Below are 25236 nucleotides of genomic sequence, written 5' to 3' on the forward strand. Positions count from 1 at the left end.
CAAAACAGGAGGAGCAGGTCTGTAGATGAGAGGAAGAAAGAACGAGGAAAAAAAACGTGTGTGTGTGTTGTTCAGCTGGTCTGGGTGTGGTTCTTGATCAGACTGGTGTTCAGAGCTTAGATAAAGGTGCACAGGGATAAGAGAGGGGCTGCTGATGATCATGTCGATATTTCAGGGTCTGCATGCAGCTCTGCAGGTACCCACAGACTCTGCTGTACTTCATGTTTCTGTACCTCAGGATCAACTTTGAATCGTTTTCTGCTCCTGAAGTGACTCTAAAGAATTTTAGCTCCTCCTCATTGTGGTTAGGCCAGACATCCTGGTTTTCACACTAATGTGACAAATAATGAAAATATATCATCATAGTCATTTTATGTAGCACTGTTTAGAACTATAGTGCTCTGACAAACCATTAAAAACAGATCCGTAAACTGAGAAGCAGAAAACCAACGAGCTTCACTTTAGTTTCATCTTGTCACCACCTGGCTCAAAAACCGCAAAAGAAACAAGGAGACGAAAACCAGAATTTCAGTGAGAAGAGGTTTAATCTTAAATACATAGCAAGTTGGCTAAATTAGCTGTTACTACCAAGGCGAGGGCTAGTGAGCCTCCTCCTGACAGCCTGCCTCAGGTATGCTTTAATCCAAAGCTGACTCGGTGTGGCCCATCGGCACCAGCTGAACTCACTGAGGAGATTAGGGGCTGCAGAGGGGCCTAAGAATCTTTAGAGAGGAGAAAACACAAAGACAAGGATTTCAGTCTGTAGATGTGCAAAGCTGGTAGAGACAGACCCTAAAAGACTGGCAGCTGTAACTGCAGCAAAAGGTGGTCCTACAAAGTATTGACTCAGGGGCTGAATAATTACGCACACCCCACGTTACAGTTATTTATTTGTAAAAATGTTTGGAAACGTATGATTTTCGTTCCACTACTTACGTGTTCACCACTTTGTGTTGGTCTTTCACCTGGAATTCCAATAACATTGATTCATGTTTGTTGCTGTAATGTGACAAAATGTGGAAAAGTTCAAGGGGGCCGAATACTTTTGCAAGACACTGCAAACACAGTGAGTGCAGAGCAGAGGTGGCAAAAGTACAGTCAGGGGTTCATCCTACAGCACGATAATGACCCCAAACATCAGTCCAAGCTGTGCCAGAACTGCCTCAGGAAGAAAGAACAAGATGGTGAGCTTGAAAACATGGAGTGTCCAGCACAGTCTCCAGACTGAAACCCCATCGAGCTGGTTTGAACTGGACAGAAGACTGAAAGCAAAGCAACCTACATGGTCCTTACCATCGGTGACCCCGGCTGTTTGGGACTTTATTTTGGCCTCAAACAGCGCTGCCTTCTTCCTGTTTACCTGACATCATCGGAGCACGCTCACACGAAGCTGCTTTATTGGTCGCCATGCCGATGGGATACGAGGGGAGGTGGAGCAAATATGAACCTACAAATACTGCCTGCTACCACGGATGGAAAGACAGTTAAATTAGCTCTCTTAAACACAAGCTCTGTATCAAATAAAACTCATGTTCTTCGGGACTTCTTTGGTACTCATAAGCTGGATGTCATGCTCCTAACTGAGACATGGCTGCGCGCTGGTGAAGTGGCACCTTGCTGGAACTTTGCCGATGCCAGCTTCTTCAGCTCCCCCAGGTTGTCTGGGAGGGGAGGCGGGGTAGCCTCTATCATCAAAGACTGTTTTAAATGCAAACAGATACAAAGTCCTGGTGTTTTTTCCTCATTTGAGTCCCAACTCCTGACTTTAGGCTGTCCTGTGGTTCTAATTATAGTCATCTATCGTCCACCTAAATATAATGACTTGTTTATTTCAGAATTTTCAGCCTTCTTGACATGTTTTATCGCTCACTATGAAAGGATTCTTATAGTGGGGGACTTTAATATTCATCTGTGTTGTGAGGATAAACTCCTGGTCAAAGATTTCTTGAATGTAATTGATTCCTTAAACTTCACACAATTTGTGTCTGGGCCAACACGTAAGAGCCACACTCTAGACCTTGTCTTGGGCTACGGGCTGAATGTATCAATGACTGAAAATTGTGTTTTACCTATTCTAGACCACTCAGCAATATTATTTGATATTTTAATCCCTAAATCTCCAGCTTCTGAGAGGGGAAACTTGCCCCTCAGATCATCTCGTTATATTAGCCCCGAAGCATTGCTTGGAGTTAAATTACATCTACCTGATGTGTTGGACCCTATATTTACCCAGGAGTTATGTGTGGACACCTTGACTGCGAACCTTAATAATACACTTGTTGAACTACTGGACTCTGTTGCTCCTGTAAAGAAGTTGAAATGTCAAAAAAGGAACCCTATGCCCTGGTTAAATGAGGAGCTCCTGAACTTGAGAAGAAATTGTAGAAAAGCCGAGCATCACTGGAGATCTTCCAGACTAGAAGTATTTCTCCAGGCTTGGAAGGACTCATTGTCTTCTCTTCAATCAGCGATGTCGGCAGTGAAAGCAAATTATTTCTCAAATCTCATCATGAGCCATAAACATAACTCAAAAGTCTTATTCAACACAGTGTCGCAACTTACAGAGAGTAAGTCAACTCTCTGCTGTTCTAATCTGATGGCTCATAACTTTCTTACATTTTTCAGAGACAGGGCTGCAACACTTAGGAATCAGATTACTCCCTCCTCAAGCTGTTCATTAGACTACTCGGCTGCTTTGACTGTTGGTGCTGATAAACTGTTCTCTGACTTCAAGGTTATTTCCCTGTAGAGATGGCACGATACCACTTTTTTATGTCCGATACCGATATCATAAATTTGGATATCTGCCGATACCAATATGAATCCAATATAGTGTATTTTTTAATCAATAAAACTGTTGTTTTTTTTTCTCGCTTTTTTATCAATCTAATAAACTTAAACCTACTCCATCCTCCCTATTCTGGTATTTTAAAGAGTAAGCAACCTAACTAATAGGGCTCTAAAACTCCCAGCAAAAAAATAAATAAATAAAAAATAGGCAACCACCCTCCACCTCATGATGCTTAATCGACGTAATCAACTTTAATTTGATGGGGTGTGAAAAAAAATGCACAGATGGGATACGAGGGGAGGTGGAGGAAATATGAACAACCTACAAATACTGCCTGCTACCACGGATGGACAGGCAGTTAAATTAGCTCTCTTAAACGCACGATCTGTTTCCTGAAAGTTTTAAATCAGCTGTGGTAGTGCCGATCTTGAAAAAGCCCAGACTGGATGTTGACATGGTCACAAACTATAGACCCATCTCACATCTGTCTTTTTTATCTAAAATCTTTGAAAAAGTGGTTTTTAAGCAGCTCACTGAGCATCTGTCAACAAGCAATCTGTTTGAAGCATTTCAGTCTGCTTTTAGACCAAATCACTCCACAGAAACAGCTTTAGTCAAAGTGGTAAATGATCTGCTGGTAAATGCAGACAACGATCGCACTTCAGTTTTATTACTGCTGGATCTAAGTGCTGCGTTTGACACTGTGGATCACTGCATTTTAATGAATAGGCTTGAACATTTTATTGGAGTTACAGGAAATGTTTTATCATGGCTGAGATCTTACCTGTCTGGGAGGTCTCAGACTGTTAGTTTTAAAAATGATCTCTCTGAGACTTGTGCAGTGAGGCATGGGGTCCCTCAGGGCTCCGTACTTGGACCACTGCTGTTTTCTATGTACCTGCTGCCTCTTGGTGTTCTTTTACGTTAATGTAATCTTTCATTGTTACGCTGATGACCTGCAGCTTTATGTTCCTCTAACCATTGGAAATTGGGCTGAAGTCTCTAAACTAGAATGTTGTTTATCTGCAATTAAGGGCTGGTTATCGGATAATTTCTTGCTCCTAAATACTGATAAGACAGAGTTGAAGGTCATTGGGCCACACAAATTTCAGCACTTGTCCCAAAATTTCATCTTGAAAATTGATGACAGTGTCATAAATTGCAGGAACAAGGTAAAAAACTTGGGCGTGTAGTTTGACATGGTGCTCTCCTTCGAGTCTCATGTAAAAGAGACAACAAAGACCACCCCTTATCATTAGAGGAACATAGCTAAAATCAGACAAGTTTCATCAAACTACACTGCAGAGGTTCTTGTCCATGCATTTGTGTCTTCACATATTGATTATTGTAATGCTCTTCTTTCTGGGCTACCAAAGAAAAGTTTTAGAGGTCTACAGATGGTGCAAAATGCAGCTGCTCACATTTTAACAAGAACTGGGAAATTTGAGCACATTAGCCCTGTTCTGAGATCTCTTCACTGGCTACCTTGTCAGGTTCGAGCAGAGTTTAAGGTCCTGCTGCTCACCTACAAGGCTTTAAGTGGACTGGCACCTTCATACCTCTCCGACCTTTTACACCTTTATGTTCCATCTCGTGCTCTCCGATCTCAGGACTCTGGTCTTCTAAAAGTTCCTAGAGCCAGAAAAAAAAAAGTTGGAGAGCTTTTTCTTTTCGTGCCCCGTTTCTGTGGAACAACCTCCCTCAAGATATTCGGCAGGCTGCTCTGTGGAGGTTTTTAAAACCAAGTTGGAGACACATTTGTTCACCCGATCCTACATGTCTTAATTCTATGGCTTTTAGTTTTTACATTTTTATTGTTTTTAACTTGTATTGTGTCTTTTACCTGTATTGCTATGTATCACTCTTATTTTATTTATCTCTTTAGTTGTACAGCACTTTGTTTGAAAGCGCTTTATAAATAAAGTTATTATCATTATTTTTATTACAAGGTCCACATTTATGGGAACATCTGCTACAGATGTGGGAGAATATTTGATTTCTATTGTAGACAGAAGCCACGGGTGTGTTCAGTCAAACGTTTAGAATAAACTTTGGTCTATAAATGTGTTTCAGGATTTATTTTTAACTCCAACTGCTTATTTGTACTATGCTTTCATTTCAGAGTGCAATGAGAAATAAAAAGGATATTTTCAATAAAACTGTCCCGATCCTGGGTCTGTGACTCAGTGTTTTCTGTTGTGTATTGTTAATCTTTGATTTCATGATGTATCTTTGTTTATTCTTACGTTTTGGTTCTGTGTTTTATTGTACCTCTAAGTTCAGTCTATGTATTTCCTGCTTTGTTGTGAAGGTCCGTGTCTCATGTCAGTGTGTTTAGTTTGCGTTTCCTCTGTCTCGTCCTGTCAGTCACTCCCAGCTGTGTCCTCCTTCTGTGTCTCATTCCCTCATTATCCCTCTGTGTATTTAAGCCTTGTGTTTGCCTCTGTTAGTTGCTCGTTCGTCTGCGTATCTCCCTCTGTCGTCTCAGGTTGTCTCTCCGTGTCTTGTTTGTTTTTATTAGTTTTCCCAGTTTAGGTTTTTGCTTAGTTTCCATGCTCACCTTCGCCATTTCTGTTTGTATCACCATGTGATGAATAAACTCACTTGCATCTGAGCTGCCTGCATAAAGGGTCCTTTAATAATTTACACATGGCTCGCAAACCGTGACAAAAACACTGGAAAAATTGGGCTGTTCTAAAACGTTTGACGGGTTTAGTTTATATATTTTCTTTATTTATATAGTTTGTTTTATATTGTAGCAAAGTGTTACTTGGATATTTCTCTATGTGCTTCTTTATGTGCAATTTTGTTGCATTCTGAGCCTTAGAAATTTATTGGTGGTAGTGATGAACTGCTGTTAGAATTATGTTAAATTGTTAAAATCAGACAATTACCTCTCCAGCTGTTGTTACAGTCTTTGTGTTTATTGGATCCTTACAGGGTAAAAGATGACGACACCTAAACAAATCCTTCTGGGGACTTTGGAGGATTTGGAACGTGAAGACTTTAAAAAATTCAAGTGGCATCTGAAGGACTACAGGTCTGTAGAAGGTTTACCAGCAATCCCAGCGAGTAAACTGCAGAATGCAGAGAGCACGGACATAGTGGATCTGATGTTTGAGACCTACTCGATCAACACTTTTGAAGTCGCTAAAATCCTTTTGGGGAGGATAAACAGGAATGATCTGTTGCAGAATTTAAATAAAACCATCCCAGATCCCAAAGGTAAGTCAGGGAATGACTAAACAAAAAACACACAAACAATAAAAACATTAGTTAACATTACACAGGTGCCATTACCATCCATATAAATAATAAATCCAAAACACTTACCAACACTTTCAGGAGTGAGAGACTGCAGAAAGCCAACAGTTTCTTTGTGTTTTATGCATCTGCACAAATAACCTCCTGTGTACACATGAATATCTGCTCTTTGGGTTGGTTTGATTAAAATGGGACCAGCAGCAGGTTTTCTGCACATTTTACAGATTTATATTGTCCGATTGGTTTTAGAGCTGTTTATCAACATAAATGAGGCGACAACAACAGTTTGGGACATGTCACAAATATGATCAAAGTGCTTTTTCTTACATCTATTTACCAGTTGAAGGTAAAGTTAAAAAAAAATGGCTGCCATTTCTTTCTGCTGTTTGGAGACCCAAACAGAAAAATGCCCGGACAGTAAATGCTTTTTATTATGGTTGATAAACAGGACACTAAGGTGATTGGTCAAAAGTTGGAGGAAAGCCACAGTTCTCCTTATATGACTGAAATCTCAGATCACGTTTTTTCTTCTGCAGCTTTCTGGGAGATTCCACTTCAGCCTTCTGCTGGCAACGCTCCCGTTACCATGCTTCCTTTAGGCAGCATCATTAGAAGACATAGCATACATTTACACTGCTATGCAGATGACACCCAGCTCTATCTGTCCATGAAGCCAGATAACACACACCAATTAGTTAAACTGCAGGAATGTCTTAAAGACATAAGACCTGGATGGCCGCTAACTTTCTGCTTCTTAATTCAGATAAAACTGAGGTTATTGTACTCGGCCCTGAAAAGCTTAGAAATATGGTATCTAACCAGATTCTTACTCTGGATGGCATTACCTTGGCCTCCAGTAACGCTGTGAGGAACCTTGGAGTCATTTTTGACCAGGACATGTCCTTCAATGTACATATTAAACAAATATGTAAGACTGTGTCGTGGAAAATTTAACAATAACCTGCAACACACCCAGTGAGCTTGATTTGAAGTGGGTTTAATTAACACATTGCAATGTGGAGAGAGCATCCCAGTGAAACACCAGGACCATCTCTGAATTGTGGCCACTGCCCTTAAATCTTATATACAGACACACAGACAAAGAACATTCCACAAACTCTTACATGTTGGCCCCTCTCACGGCGGGCTATACCTCCTCCCTCACAGAGAGAATTATAACCTTGTTTTCTGCTTGGCCGTCACCTAAAGATTTACATCCCTGATAAGCAGAAGGAGTCCCACTATCTGTTTAATGTCTCCCATTACAATGGCCTCACTGTGTTAACTTTCCACATGCATGTAAACTAGTGACAGGAGTGCTCTTACTATAGTAAAGTGAGAAAGTGATATTACTATAACTAATGTGATACGATTAAATATGTGATTAATATATGAGAAAAGAAATCTGCCACCACATTCCACCCTTTGTGATACCACAATTAAGATTTAAGAATTATTAATTAAGAATCACATAAAAACACATGAGATTTCTTTTCTAACTACTGAACATAGGCACCATTTGTACTCAAAGAATTCACAATGTGCATCTTCCCTATAGTCAGAAGGAAACAAGAAATTTACATTTTATGGTCATCTTTTCTCCATCTGAGTCTCCACCCTTTGTTCAAAGGATGGCAGTTATATCATAAAAGAAAACACTATATGAGATCATATACAGAAATGAAATGAATCATTTTTCATCTGCAAAGAAAACTTCAACTTTAGTTACATCAAGCTACTCTCTCATAAGAACCCATTGTTAAGATAAGGAAGTTATTAGGTGTGTGATATATTTTCCCACTCTATCATTAAATCTCCCAATTTATTAACTGTTTCTGTAAAAGACCCTCTTCCCCAGTGTTATTAGGGATTGAGGCACACATGCCTCACCAAACATCACACACTCCTTTGTGCCATTTGCTTTGCCCTGTCCAGATGTTTGCCATCAAGGACAGTGAATATGTCTGAACCTGTAGGTAAATTAATACCACAAACATATACTAACACTGAGTCATTTTTGACCAGGACATGTCCTTCAACGCACATATTAAACAAATATGTAAGACTGCTTTCTTCCATTTGTGCAACATCTCTAAAGTTAGAAATATCCTGTCTCAGAGTGATGCTGAAAAACTAGTTCATGCATTTATTATTTCCAGGCTGGACGACTGTAATTCATTATTATCAGGAAGTCCTAAAAACTCCCTGAAAAGCCTTCAGCTAATCCAAAATGCTGCAGCAAGAGTCCTGACAGGGACTAGAAAGACAGAGCAGATTTCTCCTGTTTTGACTTCCTGTTAAATCCAGAATTCAAAATCCTGCTCCTCACATACAAGGTCTTAGATAATCAGGCCCCATCTTATCTTAATGACCTTGTAGTACCATATCACCCTATTAGAGCACTTCGCTCTCGCTCTGCAAGCCTACTTGTTGTTCCTAGAGTATTTAAAAGTAGAATGGGAGGCAGAGCCTTCAGTTTTCAGGACCCAAAAAGATAGTTGTGGTTTTGTCTGTTGTGTTATTGTAGGTTCTTTACCTTACAATATAAAGCACATTGGGGTGACTGTTGTTGTTATAATTGAAATTCTTTCATTTATTCTACATATTTATTCATTACTGGCTCCATAGTGTTGTTCATGTAATATGTGAAGTGTTGCTAGTATTGATTTGGTGCTGTATAAATAAACATTAAATCGAATGTGTCTCTATAAAACCTGCCCTCAGTTATAACCCAAGTGTCAGGGCTCAATGGCTCATGAAAAGCACTCAAGCGCAGAACCAAAAACCGGAGGCTGAGTGACTTTTAACAGAAATGTATTTTACTAGATTTCTTGACGGAGAAAGCTGAATCACGGCTAAATTCAACAGCAAGCGAGGTATTATGAGAAGTGCAGAGCTGAGGCCAGAACATAAGCTGAGGCAGGTCAAAGGAACAACAGGGGCAGAAACGGGCGGATAGAAACTATCCAGGATCACTGGAACAAAGGAGATAATAATCAGAGTGGGCCACAGTGTAGTGAATGAGTCCAAGATTTAAAAACTAAGAGGTCTTACGTGGCTGCAGGTGGAGATCAGCTGGAGGAGATGAATTAAATCTGGGTACAGAGTGAGATGTGGGTGCACAGGGAGGCAGGTGAGGAGGGCAGTTTGCAAGAGTGAGTTTTACCAGCAGCGGCAGGCCAGAATCCTGAGGCGTGACTTATGGCGAGAGTTGGAAGATATATCCAGGTGCCGACTAGGGAACAGGAAAAGAGGGTTACACGAAACAAGCTGAGGAGCACAAGACAAAATGTGAGGCAGAGAACTGACTGTGGTAAGCAGACAGTCTGGAGAAGGTTCATTGTGAGTGCTGCTCATAAATACTGCCGGAGTAATTGGCAACAGGTGAGGAGCAGGGAGGAGTGAGGAGGGCTCCACCCAGGGGAGGAGAGCTGATGCTGTGGAAAGTTAGTCAGACTCACCTGGATCATGACACCAAGGCTGTGTCCCATTTCAGGGTCTGCACGCTTGAAGTACGCGCACTACGCGCACTACGTACGGTGCGTACTATAAGAACGAGAAGTGCGGAAGTGAGAGGCTTGTGAAATGGGACGGGATATGCTTCGTCGCGCTGTTCAGGTTGCCTAGCAACCATGATACTAACCGCGAGACACGTTACATACAGCTTTGTTTGACATAAATGAAGGAGAAAATTGTTTTGTTGGTCATTCATTTTTGTCATGACATCACTTTAATTAGTTGAGTATCTGAGACTGAGACCACGGGACTGTAAAACATGATTCAAGGGCTTCATTTCTGTACTGAGCAGTCATTTAAGATTAGCTAGTAAATAATAATTAGTTAATGTTGTTCATGAGACTAAAGTCATCTCACTATGGTAATGTAAATATAATATGGCCAATATTATAGTATTGTCAGATTATTATGATATATATATCTCTCTATATATATCTATATATATATATATATATATATATATCAATCACTGACTTTCAGCTTGTTGTGTTTGTGGATATATGACTGACTTTAATTATCCATAAAAACATCAGATTCTCTGTAAGATTAAGGTCGACTATATGTATATTTAGAAGTAGAGGCTTTAAAACCAAGTTAATGCTGAAAGTACAAACATCACTAATGTCACACAACTTTGCCGACATGTGGCCAACAGCAATGTTTTAATGTTCTTCATTATTAAACATTCGCACATGAATAAGTGACGTCATATTCAGTAATTACTTTTGACAGTTCACTTTTCGGCCGCTCCCTTCTGCCGTATTTTGCGGCAAAATTATCCACACCCACCGCCGCGCTATGAATTGTGGGATATATGGGACCACGAAGCGTGCACCGGACCACGCTTGATATTTGGGGAAATCGACGGCGCATTTGGAGTATGCATTTCAAGTACACTTCGAATTGGGACAGCCGTCGTCGCGTGGCGGTGACGTAACCGCACTTAAAATGCGTACTTCAAGCGTGCAGACCCTGAAATGGGACACAGCGCAAGAGTCCAGTAAACTGAACACATAACCACAGTAACCAGAATGCAGTTTTCTCATTTGTGTCATTTGCTGTATCTTCATGCAGAGATTCTCCCTGAGTGTCAGCTCAAACTCAAGTCAAACCTGAAGAAGAAGTTCCAGTGTGTGCATGAGGGGATTTCTACAACAGGAGACCCGACCCTCCTGAATCAGATCTACACAGAGCTCTACATCACAGAGGGAGGGACTGCAGAGGTCAATGATGAACATGAGGTCAGACAGATTGAAACAGCATCCAGGAAACCAGACAGACCAGAAACAACTATTAGACAAGAAGACATCTTTAAACTCCCACCTGGAAGAGATAAACCAATCAGAACAGTGCTGACAATGGGAGTGGCTGGCATTGGGAAAACAGTTTTAACACAGAAGTTCACTCTGGACTGGGCTGAAGACAAAGCCAACCAGGACATCCAGTTCATGTTTCCATTCACTTTCAGAGAGCTGAATCTGCTGAAAGAGGAAAAGTTCAGCTTGGTGGGACTTGTTCATCACTTCTTTACTGAAACCGAAGAAGCAGGAATCTACAGATTTGAAAACTTCCAGGTTGTGTTCATCTTAGATGGTCTGGATGAGTGTCGACCCCCTCTGGACTTCCACAAAACTACAATCCTGACTGACCCTAGAAAGTCCACCTCAGTGGATGTGCTGCTGATAAACCTCATCAGGGGGAAACTGCTTCCCTCTGCTCGCCTCTGGATAACCACACGACCTGCAGCAGCCAATAAGAAACTTCTTGACATTGTTGACATGGTGACAGAGGTCAGAGGGTTCACTGACCCACAGAAGGAGTACTACTTCAGGAAGAGATTCAGAGATGAGGAGCAGGCCAGCAGCATCATCTCCCACATCAAGACATCACGAAGCCTCCACATCATGTGCCACATCCCAGTCTTCTGCTGGATCACTGCTACAGTTCTGGAGTTTGTCATGAAGAACAAAGAGAGCGAAGATCTGCCTAAGACTCTGACAGAGCTCTACCTACGCCTTGTGCTATTTCACCTGGAAACAAAGGACATCAAGTATGATGGAGGAGCTGAGACAGATTCATGGAGGAAGATGAATGAGTCTCTGGGAAAACTGGCTTTTGATCAGCTGCAGAAAGGAAACCTGATCTTCTATGAATCAGACCTGACAGAGTGTGGCATCGATATCAAAGCAGCCTCAGTGTACTCAGGAGTGTTCACACAGATCTTTAAAGCTGATGAGTGCCACATGTTCACTGATGTCGTTTACTGTTTCGTCCATCTGAGCATTCAGGAGTTCTTTGCTGCTCTTCATGTCTATCTGACCTTCATCAACTCTGGAGTCAACCTGCTTAAGAAACAATCTCCTCTCTCTAAAATTTTCCAGAAAACACTTACTGTAAAAGACTTCTACCAGAGTGCTGTGGACAAAGCCTTAGAGAGTCCAAATGGACACCTGGACTTGTTCCTCCGCTTCCTCCTGGGTCTTTCACTGCAGACCAATCAGGATCTCCTACACATGCTGACACAGACAGGAAGTAGCTCACAGACCAATCAGGAAACAGTTCACTACATCAAGAAGAAGCTCAGTGGGAAACTGTCTGCAGAGAAAAGCATCAACCTGCTCCACTGTCTGAATGAACTGGATGATCGTTCTCTAGTGGAGGAGATCCAACAGTCCCTGAGATCAGGACGTCTCTCCACAGATAAACTGTCTCCTGCTCAGTGGTCGGCTCTGGTCTTCATCTTACTGTCATCAGATCTGGATGAGTTTGACCTGGAGAAATACTCTGGTTCAGAGAAGGCATTTTTGAAGCTGCTGCCAGTGGTCAAAGCCTCCAAGAAAGTGCTGTAAGTGAATCTATGAACAAATATGTTTAATAATGCTAGATGAAGAAAATAATATGTCTGCATTGTTATTCTTCCTCAGGCTGAGTTATTGTGCACTCTCAAAAAGAAGCTTTGAAGCTTTGTCTGAAATTCTCAGCTCCCCATCCAATCATCTGAGAGAGCTGGACCTGAGCTCGAACAAGCTGCAGGATTCAGGATTGGATTTGCTGTGTGTTGGACTAAAGACTCCTGACTGTAAACTTGAAACTCTCAGGTAAGGATACAGACTTTTTGACACTTTTTGACTCTTAAATCTGTAAGTTTATCTTGATGCGGACGTTCAAAGTCAGCACAATTTTCCTTTTAAGTTCCTGAGTTTATATTTTTGACTGTCAGGTTGTCTGGACAGATGTTTTTATTTCATTTTTTTTACTTGTCCCTAAAGTCAGAACTAAACCCACATGTAGGTGACTTTCTGTTACTGGAGCAGCCTTCCTGAAGACAGCAGTGTGTTTTCATGCTTTTAAAGCCAAACTCACCTTTCTGACCTGGCTTTCATTTATTATCTATTTTTATTTGTTCATTATATATTTATTTCTACTGTTTAACTACTGCTCACATCTTTTATCCTCCTTTTTAATTGTTCATTTCTTTTTACCCAGTGTTTCTATATTGCACTTTGTATTTGTCATCTATATTTATCATGCACTACTTTGCTCATTTATTGTTTGGTTTTAATGTTCTTACCTGGTCTCTGGTTTGTTTGTTTGTTTGTTTGTTTGTTTTGCTCAGTTCTGTCTTTCTGGGTTTTTTAAGTTATTAAATTTGTAACTGTAGTGATTTGTGTGTGACAGAGAGGCACTGCTGGGGATTTTTGACACAAGTTGTTCTTGTAAAATCAGTCTGTGAAGGTTCTCAGACATCCAGGTCACCGTAGTCTAAGGAGCTTGGAAAGAAAAGCATCTGAAATTTCAAATCCTTGAAGATTTTTCACCTCTCATCAGAGAAGCTTCTTCAGTTCTAGAGTCAAATGGTGGAGAGTCCCAGATTTTAGCCTTGTGGGAGTGTCCCCCCAAGACATGGACCAGACTTTATAATCCAGACTTTCAAATTGGCTCAGATTATTTCCTCCTCTCTTACAGTGAGCTCACCCCAACAGTTAAACACACAAGCATTTATTTTCAAAGCTTTTTATTAGAAACACATTTAAACTTCTACTTTTTAATATCTCAGGAAGCATAAGTAAGCCTGCAGTCTGAGAGCGCAGTGCTGTGTGAGGAGAATAAGGGATTAATAATAAGAATCAGCTCATATTAGATAATAAGGTTTATTCCAGGAAGCCGCTTCCTGTTCCAGATCAGCGGATCAGAGTCAGGTCAATCAGCTCTGAGCATGCTCAGTGTGAGTTATGATTGTGGGCAAATTCGTGGGAGTGGGGCAGTCAGTGAAAGGGCAATGGTGGTGGCTCAGGGTTTTTATGTTGGGGGGTGTAAACATACACGGCACACCCAGTGGCATTTTGATACTGTTTATTAATACTTAGCCGGTTGCTGTTTACAACGCACACAGAGCTGTAGCCCTCCCGCTGCCCGCTCAACATTACCACAACAACAACGCCAACCACAGGACCCAGTACAATATTTAATTCGGCGGGGCGTGATTGCGGATGCCGTGCAGTTGCGTCCACCTCCTCTGCACGGCACCGCAAGCCACGCCACGCCACACCCTGCCACCGGGGGCTTCAGAGGGAAAAGATGAATGCAGGTCTGGAGTTGGTGTGTGAGAGCAGGGAGTGAATTCAGCATCCTCAGTCTCCTGGTTCTGGCCCGGCGGCTCTTCAGTCTCCTTCCTGATGGCAGCAGGTCCTGACAAGCATGTTGTCAGGATCTGGGGCTTTGCGTGTGTTGATCTCCACACACTGTCTGGGGATAGTGTCACCACCCGATCGTTTGGGGGGGGGTTGGAGTCTTCTGTGCTGGGGTGGCGTTCTGTGCCTCAAATCGAGAGAAAATTTCACTTAGCTCTTACGGTAATGTGGTGGACCCGACAGCGGTGTGAGGAGTGGGCTTGTAGTCTGTGATGGTCTGTATCCCTTGCCACAGCCTCTGAGTGTCTCTGCTGTCACTGAAGCTTTGCAAAATCCTCCTGGAGCGCTGCATTTCCACCTCTCTGATGCACGTGACAGGTTTGCCCTTGCTGTTGTTAGGCTCACCTCATCCCCAGCTTTCAAGGCTGCATTTCTCACCCTCAGGAGCCTGTAGACCTCACCTGTGAGCCATGGTTTCTGATTGGCAGGAACAGTGGTCTCTATGACCTCATCGATGCCTTTTGAGATGTAGCCAATGACAGTTTCTGTATATTCCTGCAGGTGTGTGGTGTTGTCATGTGTGGCGGCCTGTTTAAGGATCTCCCAGTCTGTGGTGGAAAAGCAGTATTGCAGGTCCTTCTGGCCACACACGTACCTGCTTACGAACTGGTTTAGTGACTTTGACCAGGGGCCTGTATGCAGGTATTAGCACAACAGTGATGTGATCAGAGGCACCAAAGTGGGTGGGTGGGGGGCTTTGTAATCTCCTCTCTGGGTGGTGAAAACATTGTCCAAAATGTCGTTTCCTTGTGTTGGAAATTCAATGTGTCTATGCAGTAGTAAACATAGGGGGTGTCCAAATTCATGGGCTGCATCCTCCTGAGGACGCATTTGTAGATCGATTACGTCACAGCGACACGATGAAGGCTGTCCAAATTCGTAGACTCCTCCGAATGCAGCTGACCAGTGTGTCCTCATTTTCCCCAAATTCGAAGGATGGGGTCGGGTGTGTCCTTCGTGGCCCACCATATCCCAGAATTCATAGCGTGGCCCAGCCAAACTCCAGTTTCCGGCAATGGCGGCCGCTACTAAGTTTTAATATTACTCTTATTACTCTTTCCGGGTCACAAAATAAACTTTTAACATATTTTAAGGTGAGAAAGTAGCTGTGTAAACTTTAAATATCTGCTCAGTTTATCAAGATATCGCATATTTGCAAAAGTGCTTCGACGTTTTCGGAGACGTCTGTTACCCACCAGCTCGATAGCTCGCCGGGAGCTCGAGGGTCACTGAAGCCGCAGAGAACAGCACAACTCCCGGCACATCATGTTCAGATCACCGCGGTCTCTCGCTACTCGGGTTAAACGTAATATATAAGTGACTTAGACAACCTATAAATGTTATTGTTTGGCTTTTTTTCAGTGTTTTATTTGTTCCTGAGTAAATCGGTTTGGCTGAGATTAAAGTTATTAGATTAGACAAAATAAACCTTTACAGTGGTTTGCAAAAGTATTCGGCCCCCTTGAACTTTCCCACATTTTGTCACATTACAGCCACAAACATGAATCAATTTTATTCGAATTCCAGGTGAATTTTTACTATAATTATTTTTATTTTTTTTTTTAAAAATGTTATTTTTATTTATCAATTTAATTGTTTAGGAAGTTAAGTTAACTCTGGGAATGTGTTTTGGAGTTTGTACGTGCTTTGTCTCTAGGGGCCACCACATATATTTATATATAAACATATATAAATAAAAACACTTTTTTTTACATTAGTAATTCCTTTTTTGCATAATTTTATATTATTGTTTTATATTATACTTGCAAATCTCAAGGCTAGACAGTCCCATTTCATAGCCGTTTATTTACGGGCTTCCCGACCTTCTGAGGACCCGGCCCACATAGACCACGGAGGCCGGGTCCTCAGGAGGATGCAGCCTATATGAGTTTGGACAAGACCAAAGTAAAAGTTATTGGAGTCTGACCAATGACTGTAGAAAACATGGACGACGCAACAGCTCCCCAAAATGAAGCCAAAACGTCTCTATCGCCTCCTGGTGTCTGGCTGCAGTATAGGTCATAAACCCCGCCTCCTCCATGTTAGCGGATGGGACTGGGGTCAGACTAAAATACATTTATTCTCCTTAGATTCTTTCTTTTGTTTTCAATAGTTCTCATCACGCTGATTGATGTTCAAGGGGTCTCCTTCCCCATAAGTTTGATTCTAATTCCTACCGCGGTGATGTTAAATTGGGGTGAAACGTCATCATAGCAGCTTTGACTGGCAGCTGCAGTCACGGAGAAACTTGCGTATCTCTGTTTGGGAATAGCAGATAGAGCGTAGGCTCTGAGAGGAGGGCCAGCGTTTACGCTACAAAAACACGACCGAGTGTTTTAACCTGGCTATATTTAGCAAGTTTTCAGACCCCCTAGCGACTTTTTTTCTAAAAAAAGTCGCTAAAAAAAGACGTGAAAGCGCATATTGCTTTTACTCTCAACAAGCAGCGGGTGCTGTAACGCAGTCAGTTCTTCTTTTACTGTTATGCTGTTTTGTGGATCACAAGGTTTAAAACTACTTATAAACACACACACACAAAGTAACTCCACCAGAGTGCCTATTTCGGGTCACTTTTGCCGGTCCAAGCCCGGATTAAGGAGCAGGGTTGGAATTGTGACAGAAACTTAATTTGTAGTTCTAAATAAACTCTAAATGCATTTAGGACGTTTTTTACTCACTTTATGTCTCTTCCACGATGTTATTTCTCTCTCCAACAACGTAGGTTACAATTACATTAGCATGACCAATTATGCAATTTAGGTGATGACGTCATTTAGCGACTTCTAGCGACTTTTAGGACAACCAATAGCGATTTTCCTTACTGAGGAGTTGGCAACACTGGTTTTAACCTGACAGCCTGAGGTGTTCTTCAGTAAACTGGACTACCCGACAGAAGGACCCGAGGCCCCGCTGCACTTTTTCGGTAAGTTAAACGTGTTTGTCAGCTAATCCGTAACTACCGTCCTTAGCTCGGTCCTGAGACCTAGCTAGCTAAGATGAGCACTCGGCTGTCAGGGTTTGTTTAGCTGTGCAGGTGAATGAATTTACTAAAGAAATCAAGAGAAACGCTCCGGGCTGCTCAGTCACTAATTACTGTTACTGTACTTTTATTACAAGTATTATACTGTAAAAGCAACAGGCTGCACTCTGCTTCAGCTCCTGTGCAGAGCTGAATATTAAATATCTTATTAAACAGCAGCATGTTTTCAGTCTCCACATGTGTAAAGACAGAAACACCAACTTTAAAAACCTGGCACTTCAGTAACTCCTCATTAATCCGTAAAAACTGATCAAATAGCAAAGCCCAATATTTACTGAAACCAACAACTTCCTCTTGGCAGATTAAGTTAAAATGTTTAATTTTTCCACTGATTACTTTTTTAGTACTGACTGTATTTTTATGCTGAGTTTGTTGCAAATATTCAGGTTAAAAACTGTTTGAAATATTGTTAATGAGGTATGTTCACAAAGACACATGTGCAGAACTCTGTGCAGCTCACATCCTTTAAGACAAATAGTTTGAAGCATTAATATTTCTTGTTCAATACCAGTGCTGACACCAGTGCTGATACCAGTGCTGATACCACCTCAGTATGTTGTGACCACGATGCAGCAGCAGACTGAACCAGGACTCAAACCTGCTCCATCATCTCATCTTTGCAGATGTCCATTTATAAAGCTCCAACAACTCAAAGGTGAACATGATATTGGAACATCTGTTAGTATTTAAGGCTTTTTTTAAACAAACAGTTCATATGTCAGCTGTCAGCAGAACTGTAGGACTGAAAAAATGTAAGAGAAGAGAAGAACACTCCCGAGTGTGTGAGGACAGAAGGATCAGCTTTATTTGAGAGATAAACTTTATATTTCAGTTTGTGATGATTGTGTTCTCGTTGTGATTACAGGAGCCGTCCTCAGATTCAGACCTCAGCACCACCCAGTGACAGCAGACAGATCATCCTATAGCTTCACTCTTTGTAGTAACTCCATAATTAACTGATGAAAACAGTCCAAAGGTTAAAGTACCACATGTGCTGTCAGTGAAAGCTGCAGCTGTTTAAAGATAAAGTTAAAAGGATGAATCACCCATGTAACTGTGTCACTGTATATCAGCATCAACAGGACCTGAGTTTGGTGTTTCAGAGAGCTGTTGTCTACGTCTGTGTGCTGTCATTGCTTAGTCTGACTGATGGACAGACTCAAGTTTGACTGTGAAACAAACTGTGTTGTTAAACAGTTTCATGGTTCAAAACACACAAAACAATCAAAAACACTTTTTTCATACTTGTGTTAAGTTTTGTATAGAAATGAGACCAAATTGATTGTGAGGTTAAATGTGATAGAAACAGCTCACACTGACATCCATCCTGATCAAACATGAGTGTCATGAAGCCTGTTTGCAGTTATTTGCACTGTTTTCCACTCTGCATGTTGTTTCTGTTCAGCTGTAAGTATAAAAGGCTCCATTCTACAACCTGTTTGTGTTGTTCAATAGAAACATTATTTTGTGCTGATGTTGCACTTCTTTTATTCACAACCAAAGAGTTTTTAAAATCTTCATAAAACTGCATTTAAATGACTTTTGAATATTACTTTAAATACTTAGATTGAAAGATCTGATAAAAGATTAAATACAAAGATCAGTATTGTCTAATGTTTTGGCTGCAGTGTGTTTTTGCACACAGGTATAACAGAACAGCTTTAGTGTTTAGATTTTTAAACTTGAGTATGAACTTATACAAAATGCAGCAAGATATTAAAAAAGGTTTGATTATAAAATCGACTATATTGGATTCATATCGATATCGGACATAAAAAGTGGAATCGTTCCATCTCTGCTTTGATTACAGACACAGCTGAGAGTTTGTAATCTGTCATCATTTTAAAAAGTTTCCATGGAACAGCAGAAATGAGGCTTTACTGTCAGAGGCCGACAGCACTGAACACACCAGCAGACTGGTGGCTAATAAACAGTGAATGATGCAGAAACAGATGTTTGAAGCTGTTCTTGGAGTACACTGAGAGAGAGAGAGCTGTGCAGGCAGGAACAGCCAAAGTCAGAGAGAATTCATGAGCATATTTATCAAACGTGAAGCAGAGTTTGGATCCTCTTTTGCTGCTGCTTCACTCAGTTTTGGTTGGAGACAGATGAAACCTGCAGCTTCAGGATCTGTGAGCTGTCCACTTTCAGCCCCGACGGCGTGTCCGTGTACGTGCCATCGAGTGAACGATCCACGCTCTGTGTTTCCATCTTTGTGTGTTTAGCTGCTCTCATTTACTGTTTTAGCTGTTTGCTGCTTGTTATGGCTTTTGGTTAAAAGTCAGTAGTTAGTGCATAGTCTGATTAAGTTACATAAGCAAAGTGATAAATAAGTTCAAAGTTAAGAAATATTATAAGTAATTCATGCTAAAAACAGCTACAATGTCTGGGTTTGAATTTTGCTCAGAGTGAGACCTGGTTACCACAAGCGATCTTTGTATTGTATGTGCGGAAATGGGAGCGAGTGAGCGCTCTGATCATTCGCATATCTTTGACGTATTTTCTCCGTTAATGCTGTGAAAAGTGCTTCGGAAGTATTAAAAGAGTGAACGAGTTCATGTACACGCTAAGAGTGCCCTACACGCTTGTACCTTGGGAAACGTTCGTCTTTGTATTAATGTATTAATGTGTTCAGAAACAACTTTTATATGTGTTTACCTGGAGTGAACTGCGATGCTAATGTAACGCACGTGTTAAGCTAGGCTAATCATTAAGTTTGTCATTAAGATGTGTAGTAGCTAGCAATTTATTTTCACTTTCTGTATATTTCAGTTACAAATAAGAAATAGCAAGGAGAAGCCTTGAGAGAGGAAAGGCTTAAAAAGATCTTCATTAAAATCAAGAAAAGCAAGCCTTGTTTGGAGATCTCGTCTATTTTGTTCGCTGGGTGTCAGCTTCACATGGTCACGTGTCGTGAGGGCAGCACAGTGCTTGTTGAAATAGTTTGTGAGCTTTAAGCTGAGATTCTGGCAAAATACATTTATATTAAACATCGATTCAGGATTGAATGAATCAACATCGTTTTATTCAAATTAAAACCATTTAAATGGGAACATGAATTTTTTACCGCCGCCTCTAATGCTGGGTAATGTCAGCTGGTCCATGTGCAGCTGGCTGTGAGGCTCAGGGAGCGTCTACAAAGTGCAACACTGAAAGAACATCATCCATAAATATTGAGTAATAACTGGACTCTCATACAGCGAGACTCAAATGCCTTTAAACATCAGCTTATCCTGCTGATCCAAGTCCAACACTGAGTTTGTAAAAACATGTTTGTCAATCATTTTGTTTGGTTTCTGAGGAAAATGATTCAATAACTTGCTGCTAATACACAACATTTCATCATATTTCCTCATAACCCTCTTTTGTCTGACCATTTGATCCCATTTGAATTTGCAATAAAGGATCCACAGAGTTTGGTGACAATAATGACAGTAGATGTTTGTGTGATGGAAGCAAATGAGTGTGTGATGTTCTTTCAGTGTTGCACTTTGTAGACGCTCCCTGAGCACTGGTCTCACAGCCAGCTGCACATAGAGACCAGTGTTGTTAGTCCAGGTCAGAAGATGACTTGTTGGAATGAAAATGAGCTTGTAGTTTGTCTGCTTTAATCATGTGACTGCAAAAAGGTGTTGGACTTCAAATATGTCCATTTCTTTCACACTTCACCTTTAAAAGTGAAGCCATGTGGTTCCTGGAAGGAAAAACACGACTTTTTCAAGTCTTTGTCCTGTTTTTATGAGAAATGTACGACTTTAATGTGAAACATTCAGAGTTTTTTCTCTTGTTGTGTTTGTTTGAAGCTGCTTCCTGTTGGCTTCAGCTGTTTGGAGTTTCCATTTTCTAAACTTCTACATTCTGAACCTTCTTCAGCTCTGAACAGATGATGAAACACTGAATGATTTCAAGCACTTTGTCTGATAAACTTACATCTTTCATTCTTTATACAGATTGGAGCGCTGTGATTTGTCAGAGATCAGCTGTGATTATCTGACAGCAGCACTGAAGTCCAACCCCTCCCATCTGAGACAGCTGGACCTGACTTACAACGACAACCTGCAGGATCCAGGAGTGAAGCATCTGTGTGGTTTCCTGGAGAGTCCAGGATGTAAACTTGAATCTCTGAGGTAAGTCAGCATGTTTTAGTTGTGCTGAGATGAATATGATGTGAAAGTTGTGCTGACACTAAACTGCAGACATCAGGCTGATATTATACTGATCCACACTGAGGATCTTCATGGTAAAGTCTGTTTTCTTCTTCTCTGGTTTAGTCCATTGACTGCAGCAGAACATTGTTCACATTTCAAACAGTGAGACTCAACGTATGGCCCGCGGCCCACACGCGGCCTGCCCACCTTTCCTGATTCAGAGAGAGGGGACCCTGATTAACTGTGTAGCTTCTTCCTCACAGTTCTAAGGTTCAAAGGTCACGGCACACAGCAATCTGTGAAACAGTTTGGATCAGGAATTATTGCACATTTACAAACTGACACTGCTGCACGGCATGCTGGGTAATGCTAGCTGCTCAGGTAGTCATATGCTTTGATGTGAGCTGGAGGCGGAGACATTCCCTGATGACATCACACTGAGTGTTGGTGAATATGAAGTTTCCTTGTGAATGATTTCCAGCTTTGACTGTAACAGTGTGAAGGCAGTGATCACAGCAAAAACTGCTTGAAGTATTTGGACTGACAGAAACATGTGGACAGCTTTTGTTCTGAGGGTTTAGACAGAGTCGGCCTCTGTGTGTGCTCACTGTGTTTAATCCTTTAAGACCGGTCGGGGCGGGCACGCTCCGTTGTGCATAACTTGTCAGGATCCTGGGTCTCCTGACCCAGCATGTTTAGTTCTTTGTGCTTTTTGTATTATTGTACTTGTGAGTTATTCTATGGTTTCTAGTTTCGATCCCTTCATGTTTCTCTGTGTCCCCTCTGTTCTGTGTAAGTCTGTCTGCATGTTTGAGTTTCCCTCTGTGTCTTTCGGTTCTGAGAGTCCTCTACCTTATGGTTTGTCTCTGTGTTTCTTAGTTGCTGTCTCCACCGTGTTCGCGTCTCTGTGTGATACTTCCTGTTTTACTTTGAAGGTCCGTGTCTTATGTGAATGCGTCCTGCTTTGCTTGTCTCGTCAGTCCTGATTTCTCCCAGCTGTGCCCTCCTTCTGTGTCTCATTCCCCTCGTTACTTCCCAGTGTATTTACACCCTGTTTCTCTGAGTCAGTGTCGCGTCGTCCCTCAAGCTGTGTGTTTCCTCGTGTGCCTCTCTGCAAAGTGTGAGTTCATATTTTCCCAGTTTAGTTTAGTTTAGTTTTGTATGCTTTCCCCTGTCAGCAAATAAAGCTGAGTTTTTTGAGTTCATCCCTCGTGTCTGAGTGCCTGCATCTTGGGTCCAACTCCTGCCTGCCACACAGCGATTCATAACATAACTATTTTTAAATCTCTGTAGAACTGGAACCACATAAGCTAGCGCAATAATTTGTTTTGCATATGGAACCGGAGGAGTTGTGCTTACATCTTATGCCATCAGCTTGTCCTCGGTCACAGTTTTCTTCCACTTATAGCTTTGCAAATATTGCATAAAAAGCACTTGCAGCTACAAAAACATAATATTCCAGAAACACACTTTGCCGATCCAATCAGCTGTTTGCAACACTTCCTAGGTTGGAATGGACGTCAGCGCGAACTATCACGTGTCCCCCATTACCTGCCCGAAACCAAAAGTGATGTCATTTTTGTGGAAAATTTAGGTGTGTTTTTTTTTTTTTTTTTTTTTTTTTTTTTTTTTTTAACCTTCAGGGCCTTATAAACCTACACTGGTGTTTTTAAAAGACATGTTTGACTTTATGCTTTTCTGAGTCGTTTCTGGGATGCTTAGAAGTCAAATTGCTCTGCTGGAAATAGTTTATTTTGATGCACCTTCTCTTTGTTTGCAAATTTGTAGTATAATATTTATTTTCCTTTTTCCTGCAGTGTATAAAAATTGGTGTATTCCCGTGGGCTGTCAGAACTCTTAATGCAAACTAGTGTGTAAAGACTTCCCCAACACATCCACCCTGACACTGCTGTTGATCATCTATGTGCAATATCTCAGTCTTTCCATGTTCTGTGCAATTATTTTGGTCCCAGTCTGTTTCAGTGTTTCCTACACATACACCATGTATATAGTTCCACTCACATATGTATACATATACACTGTTTTTTATTTTTTTCTATTTATTTAATTATTTATTTTCCGCCTTCGTTGTATATCGGTTTCTCTTCTTCTTACTTTAGCACCTTTGTGGTTCAGCTACCCAATTTCGCTGTGCAAGAAACTGCACAGTGACAATAAAAAGCTCTAAGTCTCAGTGTATCTCAAAAATGAAACTATGAAGACACTCAAAATAAATTTCCTGTGGTGGGAAACTATTTTGTGAAACTTTTTGTATTTACAGTTTTGAGGGATAAACCTCTTGAATTTCTCCAACTAGAAATATATGTAAAAACACAAAAATGATTTTCAGTTTTTTGTAGTTTATTGCACTTTTTTGTAATTCATGTAGTTTCTATGGACTTAATGCAGGCATATTATTACAATTTGGGCTATAATGGTTGTATTGATGTATAGCAACTTGAAATGCTCCCAAAGTTTGCTCCACAGCATGTGAAAATATAAAGATAAGTTCTGGCGGACTAAAAAATGACATTTTCTGCAAAAATGTCACGTGATAGTTCGCGCTGACGTCTATTCCAACATAGGAAGTGTTGCAAACAGCTGATCGGATCGGCAAAGCGTGTTTCTGGCATATTATGTTTTTGTTGCTGCAAGTGCTTTTTATGCAATATTTGCAAAGCTATAAGTGGAAGAAAACCGTGACCGAGGACAAGCTGATGGCATAAGATGTAAGTACAACTCCTCCGGTTCCATATGCAAAACAAATTATTGCGCTAGCTTACGTGGTTCCAGTTCTACAGAGATTTAAAAATAGTTACGCAAAATGGAGCATGCCCGCCCCGACCGGTCTTAAAGGGTTAATAAAAATATTAGACAATAAGGTTTATTCCAGGAACTGATCACAGTATGGTCTATCCGCTCTGAGCATGCTCAGTCTGAGTTATGGATACTACGGTTCAAAATGGCAACGGGTAAATTAAAACCAGAAGCTCCGTGTGAATCCAGAGGAGCAGGAACATGAATAATGACAGTAGATGTTTGTGTGATGGAAGCAAATGAGTGTGTGATGTTCTTTCAGTGTTGCACTTTGTAGACGCTCCCTGAGCACTGGTCTCACAGCCAGCTGCACATAGAGACCAGTGTTGTTAGTCCAGGTCAGAAGATGACTTGTTGGAATGAAAATGAGCTTGTAGTTTGTCTGCTTCAATAATGTGACTGGAAAAAGGTGTTGGACTTCAAATATGTCCATTTCTTTCACACTTCACCTTTAAAAGTGAAGCCTTCTGGTTCCTGGAAGGAAAAACACGACTTTTTCAAGTCTTTGTCCTGTTTTTATGAGAAATGTACGACTTTAATGTGAAACATTCAGAGTTTTTTCTCTTGTTGTGTTTGTTTGAAGCTGCTTCCTGTTGGCTTCAGATGTTTGGAGTTTCCATTTTCTAAACTTCTACATTCTGAACCTTCTTCAGCTCTGAACAGATGATGAAACACTGAATGATTTCAAGCACTTTGTCTAATAAACTTACATCTTTCATTCTTTATACAGATTGGAGAGCTGTGGTTTGTCAGAGATCAGCTGTGATTATCTGGCAGCAGCACTGAAGTCCAACCCCTCCCATCTGAGACAGCTGGACCTGAGCAGGAACGACAACCTGCAGGATCCAGGAGTGAAGCATCTGTGTGGTTTCCTGGAGAGTCCAGGATGTAAACTTGAAACTCTGGGGTCAGTCAGCATGTTTTAGTTGTGCTGAGATGAATATGATGTGAAAGTTGTGCTGACACTAA

General features: G+C 41.2%; 2 protein-coding genes across 2 annotated transcripts in view; both read left to right on the forward strand.

Annotated features, from left to right (window-relative positions):
- LOC146511908 (NACHT, LRR and PYD domains-containing protein 12-like) overlaps nucleotides 1-25236 on the forward strand; it is a 249349-nt gene that overhangs the window by 217519 nt on the left and 6594 nt on the right. Inside the window, exons 21-22 of the mRNA XM_085171639.1 lie at nucleotides 21253-21429; nucleotides 24998-25174. Of these exons, the coding sequence (XP_085027765.1) occupies nucleotides 21253-21429; nucleotides 24998-25174 (354 nt within the window). The remainder of the gene's footprint in view (nucleotides 1-21252; nucleotides 21430-24997; nucleotides 25175-25236) is intronic.
- On the forward strand, nucleotides 625-14682 carry LOC146511917 (NLR family CARD domain-containing protein 3-like). Its single transcript, XM_085171706.1, has 4 exons — nucleotides 625-1285; nucleotides 4741-6016; nucleotides 10646-12416; nucleotides 12496-14682. Exons 2-4 carry the CDS (start codon nucleotides 5740-5742, stop codon nucleotides 12671-12673), a joined length of 2226 nt encoding a protein of 741 aa, XP_085027832.1. The 5' UTR covers nucleotides 625-1285; nucleotides 4741-5739; the 3' UTR covers nucleotides 12674-14682.

The sequence above is a fragment of the Neolamprologus multifasciatus genome, chromosome 9 (genome assembly GCF_963576455.1).
Source record: "Neolamprologus multifasciatus chromosome 9, fNeoMul1.2, whole genome shotgun sequence".
NCBI classification, from domain to species: Eukaryota; Metazoa; Chordata; class Actinopteri; order Cichliformes; family Cichlidae; genus Neolamprologus; species Neolamprologus multifasciatus.